This window comes from Otolemur garnettii, unplaced genomic scaffold (genome assembly GCF_000181295.1).
Source record: "Otolemur garnettii isolate 467f Iridium unplaced genomic scaffold, OtoGar3 scaffold00048, whole genome shotgun sequence".
NCBI classification, from domain to species: Eukaryota; Metazoa; Chordata; class Mammalia; order Primates; family Galagidae; genus Otolemur; species Otolemur garnettii.
This window is the reverse complement of record NW_003852443.1, coordinates 7,275,488-7,296,132: the sequence shown is the minus strand read 5'-3', so window position 1 is coordinate 7,296,132 and position 20,645 is coordinate 7,275,488. Positions and strand designations below refer to the sequence as shown.

The 20,645-nt window shown below is 37.1% G+C and overlaps 1 protein-coding gene across 2 annotated transcripts in view; it reads right to left on the bottom strand.

Moving 5' to 3' along the window:
* Positions 1-20,645, bottom strand: part of SESTD1 (SEC14 and spectrin domain containing 1) — a 116,682-nt gene that overhangs the window by 68,473 nt on the left and 27,564 nt on the right. For both annotated transcript variants that reach the window (XM_023514168.1, XM_003791473.3), the window contains exon 2: positions 3,074-3,154. In XM_023514168.1, coding sequence (XP_023369936.1) covers positions 3,074-3,128 — 55 coding nt within the window. In that variant the 5' untranslated portion in view covers positions 3,129-3,154. The remainder of the gene's footprint in view (positions 1-3,073; positions 3,155-20,645) is intronic.

Sequence of the window (20,645 nt, the reverse complement as noted above, 5' to 3'; positions counted from 1 at the left end):
TCTCCTAGCTTATAGAGTTTCAATTGAAAAGTCTGTACTTATTCTGATGGTCTCTCTCTGTAAGCAACCCCCTATTTTCACCTTACTGCTGGTAGTGTGGCCTTCTTTGTGTTTACTTTGGCTGCCTAATGATGTATTATAGTGATTGCTCCTTTACAATCTATCTCCCAGGTGTCCTTTGTGCTTCTTGCGCTTGGATATCTAGATTTCAGAAAAGGCTCGGGAAATTTTCCTCAGTCCTTTGGATAAATTATAGAGCAATATCCCTTATGAATACAGAAGGAAAAATTTTCAGTAAAATTTTATCAAACTGAATTCAGTAACACATCAAAAAAAAAAAAAAATTCACCAAGACTGAGTGGGTTTCATCTCAGAGATGCAAGGATGGTTCAACATATGCAAATCTATAAATGTAATCTACTATATAAATATATGCAAAAGCAAAGACCATATGATCCTATCAATCAATGCAGAAAAAGCATTTGGCAAAATTCAGCATCCTTTCATAATAAGAATGCCCAACAAAACTGGTATAGATAGGACATTCCTCAAAATTATAAAGGCTATTTATGACAAATCTATAATAGACAACATCAAATTGAATGGGGAAAAATTGAAAGCATCCCCATTTAGAACTAGAAGCAGATGAGGTTGCCTACTATCTCCATTTTTATTCAACAGAGGGTTGGAAGTTCTTGCCAGAGTAATCAGGCAAAGGAAGGAAATCAAGAGGGTCCAAATAAGGAAGGAAGAGATGGAACTATCACTCTTTGCTGATGATATGATCTTATATCAAGAAAACACCAAAGACTCAACTAAGAGAATCCTGGAATTGATAAATAAATTCAGCAAAGTCCCAGGTTACAAGATCAGCATACACAAATCAGTAGCTCCTACAGAATGGGAGAAAATATTCTCATGCTATACATCTGATAGAGGACTGATAACCAGAATATACAAAGAACTCAAACAAATCAGCAAGAAACAATCTCATTAAAAAGTAGGCAAAAAACAGGAACAGAAAACTTTCAAATGAACATATACTAGTGGCCAACAAACTCATGAAATAATGCTCAGCATCTCTAATCATTAAAGAAATGGAAATCGAAACCACAATGACATATCACCTAATTCCAATTAGAATGGCTCATATTAAAAAATCCCAAAACAACAGATGCTGGTGTGGATGTGGAGAGAAAGGAACACTCACTGTTGGTGGGGCTGCAGACTAGTGAAATCTCTATGGAAAATTGTATGGAAACAACTCCAAGAACTCAAAGTAGATGTACCATTTGATCCAGCAATCTTACTGCAGGGTATATGCCCAAAGGATGAAGGGTCATTTTACAAAAGGACATTTGCACTCAAATGTTTATAGAGGTACAACTCACACTTGCAAAGATGTGGAAACAACCCAAGTGCCCATCAATACATGACTGGATTAATAAAATGTGGTACATGCATACTATACTACTTTGCCACAAGCAAAGAGGTATCTAGTATCTACTGTGACAGCCTGCATGGAACTGGAAATCATTCTTCCAAGTGAAACATCAGAAGAATAGAGAAACAAACATGTATACTCAATACCAAATCTGCACTGATCAGTCACTTAAGTGCATGTATGGAAGTAAATCTCAATGAAAATCAAGCTAGGGGAGAGATGAGAAGATGGGTTAATTCACACCTTTTGGGTACAGTATGTACACTATCTGGGTGAAGGGCACACTTATAACTTTGACTCAGTGCCCATCAACCCATGACCAGATTAATAAATTGTGATATATGTACAACATGGAATATCATGCAGCCTTAAAAAAGATGGAGACTTTACCTCTTTTATGTTTATGTGGATAGAGCTAGAACATATTCTTCTTAGTAAAGTATCCCAGGAATGGAAGAAAAAGTATCCAATGTACTCAGCTCTACTATGAAACCAATATATAACCACTCACACTTCCATACGAAAGCTATAACCCAACCACAGCCAAAGATGAAGGGGAAAGAGGAAGGGAAGGGGAGGAGTAGAGAAGGGGGCGCATGGGTAGAGGGAGGGTAATTGGTGGGACCACACTTATAGTGCATTTTACAAGGGTACATGTCAAATCTACTAAGTGTAAAGTATAAATGTCTTAACACAATAATTAAGAAAGCGCTGTGAAGGCAATGTTAACCAGTTTGTTGTATTTCAAATTGTATATAAAATGAGAACATTGGACCCCATAAATGCATTATTGTACACAGCTATGATTTAATTAAAAAAAACCCAAAATATAAAAACATGTGTAATATCCCCCAATACTCTGAAACTAAATAAATATATTTTTAAAAGATTTTTTAAAAAAAGGAATTGAAAGAATCTTATATTCTGAAACTAAATAAATATATTTTTAAAAGATTTTTTAAAAAAAAGGAATTGAAAGAATCTTCTATCCTACAGAGGAGAGAAAGAGAAAGCTAGGTAATATAGTTGAAGTGACCCTAGAATGCCAGACCACAGGACTGTAAAGCATTCTGCAAACTCTAGATTACTACAATGCTCCAGGAGAGCCCGTCACCCAAAGTACCACAGCCTTGCTAGTAAAGTATCTAGTTAGCATTGCACAGCTTCTACACAACTCCTCTTAGCTGATACAGACTTTGCTTTAAAAGCTGAAGGTAAATTCAAGTCTGTATAAAAAATTCTGAACAGTAGAAACTGAAAACAGCATAATTGATGTTTTATAATTCTGCTAGTGTACTGAAATTTTCTTATTGGGAAATGGAAGACAAAAGCTAGAAGATAGAATATAAATACTGATTATAGTACAGAAACAATTTAGGTGCCAGTTAGTCAAGTAGCTTGTAGGAGCCATTTTAATCAAACTGCAGAACAGAATAAAAGGTAGCTTGCCATGAACCAGCAGAGAGGCAGTTAGCTCACACAACTATCCATTCTGATTAAAAGAGGTCTCAGAATACCCTTCAAACAAAATGTTCATAGAAAAACAAAATGTATTCCTGTCAAACTTATCAAAGAAAAGTTTAAACAATTTTACCTATCAAACACTTCTGATTTAAGAAGAAAACATACCTGAAAGGAAGGCTAGTTTCTTCTTTAGAATAGGTAATATTACTGAGGCCTCCATATTACTCCAGTGAACTTCCTTTTTTCCTGAAAACACAAAAATTTAAAACGTCAAATAGCAATATTTTTTCTATGAAACATATACGATGGTTTATCCCAGAGTTTCTCACCCTTGTATCTTTTGACATTGAGTCAGATAATTCTTTTTGTAAGGAGTTATACTCTGCCTATAGTATCCTTGGCCTCTACCCACTAAATACCAATAGTACCTCTCCTTCCCAGTTGTGACAACCAAAGTTTCATTGTCAAAAGTCCTGTGGTAGGCTATGGTGATTCATGCCTGTAATCCTAGCACTCTGGAAGGCCAAGGTGGGTGGACTACCTGAGCTCATGAGTTCAAGACCAGCCTAAGCCAGAGCAAGACCCTGTCTCTAACAATAGCTGAGTGTTGTGGCAGGCACCTATAGTCCCAGCTACTCAGGAGGCTGAGGCAAGAGAATCGCTTAAGCCCAAGTTTAAGGTTGCTGGGCGCTATGATGCCATAGCACTCTACCGAGAGTGACAAAATGACTCTTCTCTCAAAAAAAGTCCTGTGGTAGACAAAATCACAGCTGATGGAGAATAATCAGTAACAGGCTTAACTGTTTTTCAGAGCAATACTCTTGGGCTCAACATTGTGTAGTGCATAGAAGTGGCTCGATAAATAATGTGCTAAATAAAGGAATTAGGCAATCTTCAGTTGCTTTCTTTATCAATTATGCAGCTTACTTCCAAATATTTTATTCTTTCCACTCCATATTGAATGGCTTTCCCTGATATCTCTTAATTTTTGCTTCCCTGTAACACATAGTATCCTCATGTTTACCTCAAAATATTTTCAAATACACTGTTTCTGTTTTTTCTCCCACTGCAAACTATCTCCATCTATCCACATTTTATAGTTTTAAATTCTCTAAGGAAAAATCTAATTAGCCCAATACATCTTTTTGTCCTAGGCCACAATTCATTCTTCTCGGTTCAGTTTTCCAGGGTCTGTTTGGCCAAGCCGTCAAGAGCTTACAGCAAGAGTAAGACAGTTTCCCTTAAATGGGTGGTTTGTCGTGACAAGCATTCAGAAGCTTGGCCAGCTCAGTAAACTCCCAAAATAGGATTCTGAAAAGAGTGGGACCTTTAAAATAAAACCAAATAAGCAATTCAGATGTTCAATTCTCTCATCCTCTTATAGTTAGTTTTGTGTCTAAGAGCATATTTTCCATCACATTTTGTCCCTTCTTCCTCTGGCTCATCTTATACCTACCCACCATCACAACATAGGGCAGTTCCTTGGCACGCATTGTGAAATCTTATTGTATTTAGTATAAGCAAACACTCTTGAAAACAACTTCCCAGTAGAGCAGAAAATATGATTCTTTACATTAAAGTATATTATTCAACAAAAACCTGCTATCAATCTATCCCATTTCAGGCACTAAACAGCCAACTGGAGCTAAAAACTCAAGTTATAGCCTTGCCCAGCAAAAAATCTAGTCTTTTTTTTTAAAATCCCAGATATTGGCTGGGCATAATGGCTCTAAGTAGGCCAAGGTGAGAGGACTGCTTGAGGCCAGGAGTTCAAGACCCATCTAAACAGACCTCACCTCTACAAATAATAACAACAACAATAATAACCTAGCTGGGAAAAAGCTGAGGCAGGAGGATAACTTAAGCCCAGGAACTTGAGGTTACAGTGAGCTGTGATTACACCACTGTACTCTAGCCTGAACAATAGAGTTAAGAACACTCTATCCAGTGCCAGGCTTCAGCACAGCTATTGCTGCCTCTCACCTAACCACTCTGCCTGGGGTCTGACAACTACCCACCAATGCCTGCTCTCACCCTTGGGGAGCCAGATGTAGCACACACCCACACAAAAGACTACAGTGAGCAGACAGCATCTCTGATAGCCTGGGTTCTAGGGATTGCCCAATCCAATCTATCATCTCAAGCACCTGAACAATCCATCCAGAGGCCTGAGGTTGGGCCTACTAAACTTTGGGCCACCACCACCTCAGCTGGCACCTACTTGAAAGTGCCACTTAGAGGACTGGACACTGATCTGCCTACCTAATAACTGGTCTACAACAAAAGTCCACCACAGCCTCCACTATTAACCACACATTAACACTTTAAGGAAATCAATGATACCACTGATACTGTTTAAAGCCAAAGAAATCATGAAGAGACTACACTACTTCATGCATCCAGAATCAAAGCCAAAGTGCCTTACCCAACCAATGAAGGTTTTCCTAATAAACCTTCAAGAAAAAGTCCTCATTTATTAAAATATGTTTAAAAATATAAAGAAGCAACTGTCATGCCAGATGAGAAATACCAACATAAGGATATAGGAAACATGAAAAGGCAAGGAAATATAACACCTGCAAAGAACACAATAATTCTCTAGCAACAGACCTTCATCAAAAAATAAAATGTTAAAATCACAGAGAAAGAATTCAAAATAATGACTTTCAAAAAGCTTGGTGAGATACAAGACAATTCTGGAAAAGAATTAAAAAATCAGAAAAACAATTCAGAACATAAATGAGAAATTTGCCAAAGAGAAAGATAGTCCTTAAAAACAACCAAAGAGGCCAGGCGTGCTGGCTCATGCCTGTAATCCTAGCACTTTGGAAAGCCAAGGATGATGGATTGTTTGAGTCCAGAAGTCTGGGTCCAGCCTGAGCAAGACTCTGTCTCTACTAAAAACAGAAAAACTAGACAGACATTGTGGCAGGCACCTATAGTCCCAGCTACTGGGGAGGCAGAGGCAAGAGGATCACTTGACTCCAGGAATTCGAGGTGCCTATGAGCTTTGACACCATGGCACTCTAGCCAGGTAGCCAGGGTAACAGAGTGAGACTCTGTTTCAAAAAAAAAAAAAAAAAAACGAGAAATTCAGAAAGTCTCAAGTCAATGATAACAGCAAATCCCCCAAACAGCAAGAGAAATGCCTCTGGTCATCTATAAAGGAAATTCCATCAAGCTAACGGCTAATTTCTCAGCAGAAACCTTATAGGCAAGAAGAGAATAAGATGATATTTTCAAAATGCTGAAAGAAAACAACCACCATCCAAGAATACTATATCTAGTAAAATTATCCCTCACAAATTAGGGAGAAACAAATCAATCTCAGACAAGGGAATGTAAAGGAGATTTATTATCAATAGAATGACCCCACAAGAAATGCTCAAGAAAGTCTAAGCCCTGGAAATAAAAGGACATTGCCCTCATGAAAACACACAAAAGCATAAAACTCACTGGTAAAGCAATGCTATGATACATGCTATGGCACTAGCACTTCTGCCTATCCATGCTTTTATACCATTGCAAATGTCAATACAGTTTTTTTTTTAACTCTTTAAATTGTTAAAAAACAATCTACAGTTTTTTAATCCACTGATACCTAAGAATTATTATAAAAAAATAGTTAGACCTCATGGGCCCCTGAAAGCTACAAGCAAAATGTCTGACCTAGGCTGTCAATGGGATGCTCCCACAGAGGATTTCAATCTTTAATTTTTTATTAAATCATCACTGTGTACATTAATGCATTGATAGGGTACAGTGTGCTGAATGTAACGCAGTGGCAGAGACAACTTAATCTACAAAGAGAATGGGCTTCCTAATGAGATTTTTCCTATGCTGTGAGCACAAATTCTCAGCTGCCTCTAATTTCCTCCTCTAATTTCTCCATTCTTCTCATCAATTCTGTAAATTACACTTACGTTAGTTACTTCTTTTTTAGTCAGTGGAGAAATTCGACTGGTGTAAGATGCATAACTACAATTTAGAGTTAGTAGACAGCATCTCTGATCACTTAACCCTTTTAAAAAAAATCTTCTGCCATTTGTTTTGAATAAGAATGCTCACCAATTCTTATTGAGGTTTTAACCCGTGTCACAGTAAAGCCGAATTAAACAGGACCCAAGAGATAAGAACATGTGGGATACCCAAGATCCCTACAAGGCATAAAAGTTGCAGGGGATCCCTGGAGTAAAACCTAGGCTACTAAAGTTTTGTGAGTGATTTTGTGCCAACAAGTGCTCAAGTTTAATTTTTCACCACTGTGTTCTCCATATACTTGAAGGGAAGAGGCAAAGGATTTGAGTTTTTTGGTCTAGATTTCCTTTGGCAAACTAGTACCATATATTTAGAAGCAATCCTTCATTTTATCTCTGTCTTCTCAGGGACAGGTGCTTTTTCCAAACTTTCCTTTACTTTACCCCCCATGACCTCCAACCTTTTTGGCACTGAGGACCAGTTTCAGGGAAGACAAAAATGCTTCCACAGATGGGGGGTGGGGGAGATGGGGCAGGAGGTGGACGTCAGGTCGTGATGGTCTGCTGCTCAGTTCTGTGGAGGTTGGGGTCAACAGCTTAACAGACCACCTTGTTTACTTTTTTAATCCAACAGCTTGTTTTGTTGTTTGGTGTTTAAAATATCCTGAAAAAGTAGTTTAAAGCAATGAGAAATACAGGTTTGTGAACCAAGATCAAATGAACTGATAGCTAAAATGTAAAGCAGTCATCAGGACACAAAAACAATTACTTATTTGCTATAGTTTCCTCCCTTCTACCGCTCTCTTTCCATCAATCTCTTTCATTATTGTCACAAAAGAGATGGCTAATGAAAAATAATTACTATCTCACTACTTCAAGCTAAATTTCATTGTTCAAAAATTATTTGTTTTAGATTTTCTAGTTTTCAGCACAGCCATTTAAAAAAAAAAAAGAATTTTCCCCTCTGGTTATTTTAATATATGATAGATTAGTTAAAACTGATAATATAAAAAAATACACAAAATGAAGGGGAAATCTTACAAAATACAACTAACCACCATCTCTACAATAAAATGTGAATAACATAAAAGTACCAGTTCATGTTCTCCATTGGAACAAAGATTTTTCTCTTTCACAAGAATTATTCAATCTTAATATATGAGTGGATTATACTTTCAAACAAGCAAATGAACATGTACCTGACATAAAATAATGAACATGTACCTGACAAGTATAAGAAAAAATAAAGCAGACTAATAAACAGAAGAATTAAGGAGTTCACAACATATTTAACAAAGAAAAAACTAAGTACACACCACTGTACTTGCTGTATTTCACATATGATCATTTTAAACAGGACCTATTTTAAGTTACAGTTTATTAAATATAAAGGAGGCAGAAAGCCAGAGTTTACAGCAGATGAAGACTTTAAGACTGATGAATATAAACAAAAATGAAACAATGGCTGTGTGTTACCTTCTACAAAAAACGAGAAAATAAATGATCATTATTTCTAGGTACAGAGTAAATCCTACCTGACACAGAGCCCCTCCATGGTTAGGGATGATGAATTCTAAGAACTAAAAATATGGGGCAACTAGGGTTCCACTGATATTTGTATTCATCATCTAGTTGGATCATCTTTCCCAAGATTTTAGAGAATTAAAAATAGGAAAATAAGGGCGACCAAATAGTAATTAAGTTGATATCTTCTCTTCCTAAGAGCAGAGACCAAGTTTTATGCATCTTTGTATTTATTCATTCATCCATTCACCCACTCAAGAAATTTATACTAAGAACCTAAGAACCTACTATACGGAGGCAAGGCTAGAAGGCCACAAAAGACCTGATGAATTAGTAGATAGATAAAAGAACAATAAAATGAACAAATATGTGAAACAGTAAGGCAAAACACGCTAGAAATCCTAACATTATCACAGCGACCTGAATAGCAAAACCTTAATGGGCAGTCAGGAGTCACATGTGCATGATTTTCCTTCAAAGAGATGTAATAGCTACCTAAGCTGCTGGAGGCTGGAGAAAGGCAGGTTCCTGATGGCGACTAAAGATGGACATCAGTGGGCAGCATTGATGGGCGGCCATTAGAGGGCAGCAGAGGATATACTGAGTAGCAGGACAGAGGATTGCCAGGCCTTTTAATCAAGACTGAGCAAATTGCATTTCATAAGAGATTGTAATTGATATAAGAGGGTGCACTGGAACTCCTTCCTCAATAAGCATAAATCAACCAGTTTATTTGGAAGATTCAGTTAGATTCTTCAAAGAGCATTTTTAGCAACCAGGGAAAACCTATTAGGATAGCCTAAGGGTAACTAAATCATCTCTAAATAAGTCTACATCATGTAGACACATAATGGCAAGGAGCAAAATCAGAATGTAGGCTTCTCAGCTTTGCATTGCTTGTACATGCTAAAGCTACAGTTATTCTTAAATTGAGATTAGAAATGCTTTCAATTGTCATTATAAAATGAGAGCAATTAAAATAAACGAACATATGAACACACATAAAGGTATTTAGTGCTACCCAGCTGGGTTAATCACTTCATATAGCCCCATGTAACACTATACATAAATAAACCAACACCGCTTAGCTTTAGAGCACTACATCAATGAAACAGATTGACAGTGGAAAATTTATGTAATTTTTGTGTTGCTGCAGATGCCAGTGTATGATTAATAATTTGGTTTTAAGATAGTATGGGAAATTCTAAATGAAAGAAAAATCCCTTAGACAGGTTTAAAACCAGAATGATAAAACAATGACTTATTTTAAGCATAAACCTGGTCTAATCATAAAGTGTAATACCTCTAAAAGCTAAAATATTACTAAATAATACCATTTTTTACCACATGAATCAGACCTAGTTACTCAGTGAAGGAAGGAAAGAGGAGGGAGGAAAAAAGAAAAAGACTTCAAGATGTTTCTTGAGTTTTCTGTGAAAATACTGATAATCCACCTGGAGAGACGAGAACCTTACATTAAGCAGTCCAGTGAGACATTAAAAGTCCTTAAAGCTTTGAAAACTCAAATGTCTACTACTAATGGTAATGACAGCCCATCACTTTTAATCCTTTTCAAAAACTTCTATATATTATAAGCAATCACTCCTAGACCACCCTCCTCACCTTGCCCGTTCTCAAGAGCTACACAAAAGTTAGCAGAAGGAAATCCATCCTTCAGGACCCACCTCTCGAGCAATTCTGCCAAACCCTCGGTAGCTGCAAACTTCCATTTTTGAAGGTTCAGATTTTAAAATGTCTTCAGTGTATAAATATTTTTTAACTCTTTGGCTCTTATCTGTGTTAATGTGAGGATAAATCCTCAGTTTGACTTCCTCTTTACCAAAATCCGGGCAGCAAAAAGGAAAATAAGTAACTGCTTTAGAGAAGCAAATCACACTTATGGAATAGCAGGAGGGTAAAGATATTTCTGGCATCCCCAGCTACAGAGTGCACCCTGTGCCCCTGGCTAGAACCTCACTACCTGTTGCCAGAGCTCCTTGAGATGAGCTCTCAAAATGCATGCCTTCTACATCTGAGCCTTGTGTCACGCTCCAGAAGCCTGAACCCCTTTCTCTTCCAAGGCATGGATGTGTCTACTGAGTTCACCTGGCTGGGTGAGGTCTCCTTCCATCAACACGGGGGAAGCAGATCCAGATTCAGTAACTTTACAAATTCCATCATCTGATTTCTAGATTCCAATCCCTCTACAATTGTCAGATGTGTTTCTTGTCCTCTTCAACTCAGACTTTCTCTGTTATCACTAAATATCTTCTCTCCTAATCTTCCTCTTAGAAAGAAATGTTCTTCCTCTATTTTCAGCAAAGACATGCACGCCTTCCATTGAGCTGAGCTCAGACCAAATCCAGCATTCCAGGTATACGAGAATCTAATGTATTTGATCAGAGTTTAAGATGTATCTTAAATTAATGACTAAATAATACCATTTTTACCATATAAATCAGACCTAGTTACTCAGGGAAGGAAGGAAAAAGGAAGGAGGGAAGAGATTAGGGTCCCTAATTCCAACTAATTGACATACAAATTAATGCTTAGTGTTCATATTAGATACCACAAATATATAAAACAGGACTTTTGTTCAAACAAAATAATACATCTGTAAGAAGAACTGAGGTTTTGACATTACATTTTTTGTCATGGGGGTAAAAACAGTTTCTTTTTTTAAAAGGGTATAAAAAAAGTTTTAACTTTAAAAACAGAAAATTATTCTAAAAAATGGACTATGCCAAGGCAGAAAGAAGCCAGCGAAATGCATGAAAAGAGTTACTCTCCATAAAATTCTCATTAAAAGAAAATATATGTGTGTGCGTGCGCACGCATGTGTATATATATACATATATATACACATACATATTATATATATACACACTGTATTTTTTATGGCAAAACTACCCAATAATACTGGACATACTGTAAATGCTTGAAATTGCTCAATAATTAAAATGTCATGGCTGGTGCCTGTGGCTCAAGGAGTAGGGCGCCAACTCCATATGCCACAGGTGGGGGGTTCAAGCCCAGCCTTGGCCAAAAACTGCAACAACAACAATAAAAAAATGTCGTTTCACTATTACATAGATCAAGTAATATAAGACACATATGAAAAATTAAGTATTCACAGAGTGACCACTTCTTTTATCCATCATGGGATTGTTAGATTAGCATGAGCTATCTTCCTTAAGCAAACCTCCCTTTCTAAAGGGAGGCATTGGCATTCTGTTCCCAAGAGTTATCCCCCCTAAAATGCATTTCAGTGCAGGGGTAAAAATCATGGCCTTGGAGCCAGGATGTGACTCCTGGCTAGCCACTTTACTAGCTAGGTGGTTTTAGCAATTGCTTTCATTTCTTTTATGGGTATTAATCACTGAACCTAGCTTGAACAGAATTGAGAATTATGTGAGCTAATCTGTACACACAGTGTACACATACTCTAGGATGGCAAGCACTCAATAAATGGCATCTATTACTAGTAGCTATATTTTCCTTCCTCCACTAACTACTGGTTTATTAGTTTCCTACCACTGAGGCCACAGTCAAAACATTCCCACTAAGGTCTTCTTGATCAAAAAGACTAAAACAGTTGCAATCTTATTCCGATACCTCTTTATGTTCCAAGAATATTCCATCCTCACATATAATTCTACTAATAACTTATTCTTTTCTGATGAGAAACTGAGGCACAAAGGAGTCATTTTTGTTCAAAGTATTAAAAAAGTTAAGAGATTTATAAATCATAGAGTTGGAAACACAGAGATCACCTATTCCAAACTTTTTCATTTTACAGAAAAGAAAAACGAGATCTAGAAGCATTCACAGATCTACCCTCCTAAGGCCCACAGAAAGTGAGTAGCAGGGCCAAACACAGGGTTTAGAGCACTGGCTGGTGTTTCTCCCCAGTGCATTGCACTGTCACACAATACAATCAAAATTAAAAACATATAAACAACAGCAGAAGGCCATTACTTTGTACGTGTTGATTTTTAATGAATTATAAATATATCTATACAAAAACTTGTACATGTCCTTAGCAACATTATTCATAATAGCCAAGACATGGAAACAACCCAATGTCCATCAGTTCTACATGGATAAACAAAACATGGACATTCATATAATGGAAACAAAAATGAAAGAAATATTGAGAGATAATAGAGGATAAACTTCAAAGATATTATACTATATGAAAGATAGCAGACACAAACGGTCACACGTTGTATGATTCTATTCATATGAAATATTCAGATGAGGCAAATCCAAAGAGAAGGAAAGTGGCTGCCTAGGGCTGGGGTAGATAGATAGGGGGAGTGACTGGTAATAGACACCAGGTTTCCTATGGGGGTGATGGAAATATTATAAAATTAAGTTGTAGTGATGTTGCATAGCTCTGAAATTTACTAAACATTAATAAATGGCATAACAAAAAATGGGTGAATTTTATGGTACATAAATTTTAGCTCAATAAAGGCGTCAAAAAATAATTTTAGAAATAGACAAGGGAATTGCCCACTTTGTAAAGCAAAACAATCTAGATAAAAATGATGTGCACATTAAAGATTAAAAAAAAACAAACTCACAATATGTAAGCAGTATTGGCCAGAAAGTCTGTAAAATGAACTACATATGCTTAGCGATTTATCCTCCTGACTTACACTATAATTAGAACATACTGCTATGAAAAGATTTCAGCTGCAAAGATAAATTTCTTGCAACACTGTACATTCTGGAGGGGATGAAACAAGGAGAAAAAAGATTAAATAGATTAAATGAGGGGAAGAAAGGAGAATATAAACAATAGTGTTGACAGCATCTTTATACACACAGGTTGCCCAAACTCTTCATTACTGTAAATTGGTACTACAAAGAGAGCTCAGATTTGCTTTTCATTTTTAACCTCAAGGGAAAATTAAAATAACGTTCTTATTTCTTAGGGTATTTTAAAGTTTTCTTATCAACACAAAGACATCCAAGATTTGATTAAAGGTTAAATATCTATTCCTTTCAATGATATTACAGTAAAGTTTGCTTTTGAAAAAGGTATAAAAACATGTCTTTGAATTAAAACAGTACAAAGATTGTTCCGGATTCCCTAAGAAAAAGGTTAAGAACATTATTGAACACACATTACTTTCAAACATTGCCTTCCCCTAAAAAGTGAGATCTCTAATTATGTATATTTTACACTCTCAAGTAAAAATAACGATCATGCTAACATTACTGATCATGTTTTATGCACAAAGCACTATCCTAATCTGTGTATTCACTTATAACTCACAACAATCCTATGAAGTTAGAATTGTTATCGGTCACCGTCTAACAGCAGAGGAAACTATGGCTTAGGGAGATGGAGGTTAACCTGCTCAAGGTCATGCACCTTCTAAGTAGCAAAACTGACATTTAAGCCTAAGGCTGTCTGAGTCCAAAGGTGTGATACTGTGATGTAAGAAATATACTGTATATTTGGTCTCCACCTGTGTATCCTCGCACAGAGCTTCCCAAATCCTAGACTCTCTCAAGTGAAAAGTGTCCTTTTGCACATTCATGAGATGACTGCTGACTCGGGGCTCTTCAGACAGCCTCAGGATGGGGGCTTTTTGTATGGGAAACGCATCATATGATAGAGGGTGGGAACTTTCAGTTCCACCTCCCTGAATTGCATTATCATCAATTGCCCCATGATGTAATCAATCATACTTACCCTCCATAAAAAGCACCCTCTATAAAAACCTAAAGGCCTGGGTTTGGGGATCTTCTAAACTGCTGAACACATGGAAGCTGCTGAAGGGTAGAATATCCACTGAGCTACCCTTACAGAGGGAAACTCCATACTCCCTCCTGCAGACCTCATCCTGGGTATCTCCTCCATGTGGCTGGGCATCTGTATCCTTTGTAATAGCCTTTATGAGTTCTGTAAGCCACCCTAGCAAATTAATTGAATTTGAGGAGAGAGGCAAAGGAATCATAATTTACGGCTGGTCAGCAAAAGCACCGGTCGCAGCGGGGGCAGGCGGCCTCGTGGCTCACCCTCAACCTGCGGTATCTGATGCTATCTCCGGGTACACAGTGTCAAAACTGACATACATTTTAGAATATTCCACTGGTGTCCACTGGAAAATTGGCTGTTGCTGGTAAGGAAAAATAGCCACATATTTTTGTGACCAGAGGTGAAGTATTTTGCATTGACTATGTAAGAGAAGGAAAAAAAATTGTTTTTTTCCCTGTATCTACTACAAAGGCCCTGCTCTGATGCCCTAAGTTATACTAATTCTCATCCTCCTGGTGACTAACACAGCAAGCTTTATTTTCATATGAATAAGAAAAATCTTTAACAAGTGCAATGTTCATTTTTTAAGATATGATATTAAGGTTATGTTTTTTAAAGAGTCCTTTATCTTGCAGTGACATACACTTTAATGAAATATGTCTGGTTGTCTTAATCCATTTGCACTGCTATAACAAAAAACCTGAGACTGAGTAATCTATAAATAGTAGAAACTTATGTCTCACAATTACGCAGGTTGGGAAGTCCAAGATCAAGGCATAGGCAGGTTCAAAACCTAATAAAAGCTTTTTTTAAAATAATGTCATCTAAGTGCCCTCATGTGGCAGAAGAGATAGGACAAAAAGAGTTCAAACACTGTGTCTTCACATGACAGAAAGTAGGCAATAGAGCACTCCTTTCAACCTTGAGCCCTTTTATAAGGATGCTAATCCCATTCTTTAGAGCAGGGCCCTTGTGACTTAATCATCTCCCAAAGACTATACTTCTTAACAGTGAGGATTAACTTTCAACACACGAATAGCAGGGGCCATTCAGATAACAGCACCAGGAGTGGCCTCACTAATGGGGAAGGGAAAATATACATGGGATAGGACGGCCACTTGTTGATAATTACTGAAAGTGGATGATGGGCAAAAAGTGGTCCTGTACTATTGCCTACATTTCTGTATATGTGAAATAAAATTTCAAAAGACTAATCAAACATATCAATAATGTATAACCCTTAAAAATAATATAAATAATAAGGCAGGTATAACCCTTAAAAATATGTGCAATAATATTTTATTTTAATATCTCAAGAGGTAGAAAATATCTCAAGTACGTGTAGAAAAGAGACTACACGTACTCTTAAAATATTCTCCTATTCATCAACATCATACTCTAAAGCCCTCTATGGAGAAAGATGTGAGCATTTGGACCCCACTAGAGACTGCTGAGGAGGGAGGAAACCAATTCCGATAAATGAGACAGCCAGAAGATAACAAGAAGCAGGCGGCCAGCAGAATCCCAGATTCTGGGATTTTATTCCCTGTCTCTTTAGGCCTTTTTCACTTTTGCGACTATAGCTTTCTCAGCAGTCTCCTTCTCACTATCACCATATTATACTTTTTGTTAAGTGATTAAATTACTGAGAAAAGCAAAATTTTTCTGTCCACAGCGTGCATTCACTGGGGTATGCAAATAGCAGTGGCTGGTCAGAAGAATAGGCAGATCTTTGAGGTGCTTAATCAATAAATGTCACACTGATTGATCCAGAAAAGAAACAGATGCCAAAGATTTTGACCATGACACATATTTACAACTTAAGAAAGAGTATGTTCCAAATTTAGTAGCAACCTATTTTATTTACATACAATGAATAAAGCCAAAAAAGTTACTTCTGAAATCTAAAATAGGTATTGTCTTTATCATTTGAACATGTCTGCTCACCTAGGACAATGCCTGGAGTACAGCCAATGCAAAATAAATATTTAATATCTGTTGAATAAGCTCCTTTCGTAGGATCCTGCCATCTTTCTCATGTAGTTGCCACTCAGCAGAATAATTAGGAAGCAGAAGAACAAGTAAGGGAAAAACAAGCTTAGGTAATTTTAAATTTGTCAAAGCACTATGAATAGAGCATGTATTTACTTTGAACAGAATATTAAATTACAGAGTTCAGGAACATTTACCGAAACATTTTGGGACCCAGCCCATTCAGATCACAAATGAAGAGAGGCACTTTATAAAGCCTTCTTTATGCCGAGCCAGCTCTGACTTTTGGCTTCTGGAAATGTCGTGGCTTCTTTGACTTTACTACTTTTATAACCTAAGTGGGTATTCATTATCTATGTTTCAACACTTGGAAAAAGTCACTATTTAACATGTACATTTTTCCATTTAATGAAGTTACAACTTAACTTTTAATACAATATTTACTGCTATCACCCCCTCCTCCCCTTTGCTTCCTCACTTTAATTCTCTATACAACTTCTGAGCCCTTAGTACTTTCTCGCACTATTTAGATTGCTCCTGCCTCTAACCACCCACCTCTCATTCAGCAAATTATCTGACAGAAAGAATACACAAGTGATTGTACTTTAGGATTTCTTTGGATTATCAAAAATAAGAGTTTTTTGCTAGTGAATATTTGTAATAGTTGAGGAAAAATAATACCAATTTTATCATCAACTACTACTATACTCTAAAGGAGTATTAGAACAACTAGCATTTTTCATGGGAAAAAACAACATACATAATTCTTTAAAATGAGGAAGTATGACAATTATTTATTTTACAAAAATTGATTTAAAGTAAAAATGGCTTTCTCAAGAGTGATCACTGCTTCCAGTACAAAGCTTAGGCAGGAGGCACCAGCACTTCCACACTGCCTATGGAGCCCTCAACATGACTGTCGGATCCCCTGAAAATAAGCAGAGGGAGCAGGGTGTCATGATGAAGACCAGGGCCAGAATGACCTGGGAGCAAACCTGAACTTTACCCCTTATTAGCAGTGTGACCTTAACCAAGTTGCCTCTCACCTTAGTTTCAGGACCATAAGAGAACTGGGCTGCGACTCAGCACTGGCAATTCGATAGAATTCTACTAACTCTCCCTTCAGCCAAAGCTCACTCATGTTGGCTGCAATACTTATAATTAAAAGAACTAGAAACAAGACAATCATCTTTTCTGAACTGTTTCCTTATGATCCCTTCCCTCTCAGAAATCTATAGTCTATCAACTGCTGAGGCCATAATCCATTTATAGTCCCCAGCCCTTCACACTGTAAAATTATAGTGCCATTTCACGTGCTACCAGGCAGCCTCTGTGACACAACAGACATCAAATATGCTGTGAGTGTGAGTGTATGTGTGTGTTGTAGATGCAAAAGTGCCTCAACATTCTTCCTGGCCTGAGTATCATACCTCAATTACACTCTTACTTGGGGGGGGGGGGTTATTCCTTTCTTAACAAAGATATCCATGTGTGTAATGGGAGTTGGGAGGAGATCTGCTATAGTCTATAGAGACAGTGGCAGAATCAAAAGATGTTGCAATGATTCTGCCATAAGATACAAACCTATGGTAGAAAGGACCTGCCCTTACTGAGAGACTATAGGGCCACGGACCATTCTACATCAGGAAGCACCCAGACTTCATCCTGAATGCAAACTCAGTCCATCAGTAGTATACAGACACACTAATTAATGTTATAAGCCACAACTCTCAATGAAGATGTAAGCATTGCATATACCTATCATCAAATATCACAACTATCTTTAAGAGACAGAAATTACAGGGATGCAAAAAGACACAGGAACACACACACACACGAACTTTACTGAGAATGTAAAAAACTTACATAAAACATAAATACATAGTATAGGTATATATCAACCTGTATACTCTTTTCACCCTGAATGTAAAAATTCCTATGTAATATAGTTAGAGCTTAGAGGTATATAGCAATCTTTATACCCTGATAAAATACCTCCTTCTTAAGTAGACATAAATACTAATCAAAAAAAAGTAATAACACAGTAGTGGGTCATTTAAAAAGCAACAGTATGTTCCATGAAGAAGAATAATACAAATGCTCTGATGGCAAATTCTAGTAAAACTAGATATTACTAATAAAATCAAAACAAAAAGGGCATTCTACCTGGAAATACTAAACCTGCTACTCTTGACTCTTGAAATAGAAAAGTACAAATAGAAATTACGGATTTTCTAAAAACTAATGAGAGTCTCTCTCACCTCCCCTCCTTCATGAGAGGAACCCACTTCCAACTCTCTCTTTGAAAGTGCTCTAAACTTTCTCTTTGTTCTTTTTAAATAAAACTTGTTACGCTAAAACATAATATGAAAAAACACATTAAATACACTGAACAGTGGAAAATCTGCAGCCTTAAATATTTATATGAAAAGTAAAAATAAATTCCTAATTCAAAAAGAACAAAATTAACCAAGAGAAAACAGAAAATGGAAATAATAAATACTAAAGAAATTAGGTAGAGAAATTAAAAAAATCATTATATCTAATTCATAAATCAAAATCCTGGATTTTTTTTAAATTAAGAAAGTAGACAATGGCTCAGTGCCTGTAGTTCAGCAGCTAGGGCACAGGCCACACACACTGGGGTTGGCAGGTCCGAACCCAGCCCAGGCCTGCCAAACAACAACTGCAACAAGAGCAAAAGAAAAAAAAAAAAGCTGGGCATTATGGAAAGTGCCTATAGTCCCAGCTACTTGGGAGGCTGAGGCAAGAAAATTGCTTATGCCCAAGAGTTTGACGTTGCTGTGAGCTGTGATGCCACAGCACTCTACCTAGGATGACATAGTGAGACTCTGTCTCCAAAAAAAACAAAAGAAAGAAAGCAGACAAAGTTAATCCAAAAAAAGGGGGGAAGGACAAATATCAAAATAAGAAGTGACAAGGAAGAAGACACATTGCAACAGTATAAAAATAGATATTACACAAGATTATTCACTGTAGCATTACTTATAATTGGAAAATACCACTGGAAATAACCTGAATGTCCACAGATGGGAGCACGGTTGAGTAAAGAAATCAGTATGTCTACAGGGTGGAGCACTAACTCTATAAAGAAAGAACTCTTTATGTTATTAAAATAATATGTGTATCCAGAATATACTCTTAAGTGGAAAAAGCAAAGGGTACAGGAATATATGTAGTGTACTACTTTTATGTAGGAAATAAGACATATATTAATCTGTTCATTCTGTGTAAGAAAAACAAAAGAGTTAAACAAATGAGAAACTAATCAGAGTAACTGCCTAGGGAGTGGGGGAGAAAAATGGAAAGGGCAGGTGGGTCTGAGAAGTGGAAGAGCTGGGAGGGACGACCCGCCCTTCCCTGGGTGTGGCTTTTTGTATGGTGCTGACTCTGAAGCCATGTTAACGTTACCGTTACTCAGAGAAAAGTAAGGAGATCAACAAAGATGAGCGAGAATTAAAAAACCCTAAAATGAAAATCAAACCAGTATCTCTATTTTAGATGACTAACATAACAATACTAAACGGGAAAGGAAGAACTAACCTAAGTAACTTTTGAATGATCTTTTTGCTACATATTCTCAGGTTGTAAACAAAAGTGAGCCGTGAATAAACATTAAATTCCATAAATGGTTTGATTTTTATGTTCTTAAGGATTAGCAATTCTGAATTTCCTTTGTATACTCTAGGACTAAGCAAATAAGTAAGTATACCATGAAGAACAGAAGCCAGGCTTCTTGCTGTCAAAGGAAGTTACAAAAAGGAGGGGGGGGGAGGCTAGACTGAACCTCACAGTGGCATTGGCATTTAGAACAGGAATTTGTTGTCATAGTTTTTAATACACAGAGACAGATGTGGGGAGAGTGTATGTGTGTATATGGTACGTATGCCCTAACCCTGTCCACTGAGAGGTCTCTTAGGGTGTGTTTTATGTGTTAACTTGACTAGGCATAGAGTACCCAGATATTTGGATAAATATTGTTATGTTTTCTGTGAGGGTGTTTTGGGAAAAGATTTACATTTGAATTGGTAGATCAGACTGCCCTCCATAATATAGAGGGGCTCATTCAATCAGTTGAAAGCAAGAATAAAACAAAAAGACCAACCCCCAGTGAGAGATGTTCTGCCAGAAGACTGCCTACACACTTCATCTGCTACGTCAACTCTTCCCACCTGAGGGCCCTCAAACTCGAACACCAGCTCTCCCTGGGTCTTTAGCCTGCTGGCCCACGTTGAAGACTGGACTTGCCAACCTCCATAATCACGTAAGCCAATTCCAATCACCATAGGTTTGCTTCTCTAAAGAACCATGACTAACACAAGAGCTAAAAGTAATGCTCGCTCGGTAGCAATGAGTACAAATGCCCAGGTCTTGATTTCTAAATACCATTCTCACTAAAAGGAATTAGGGCTCCTTAAAGAAATGGCAAATTCTAACTCTGGGAAGG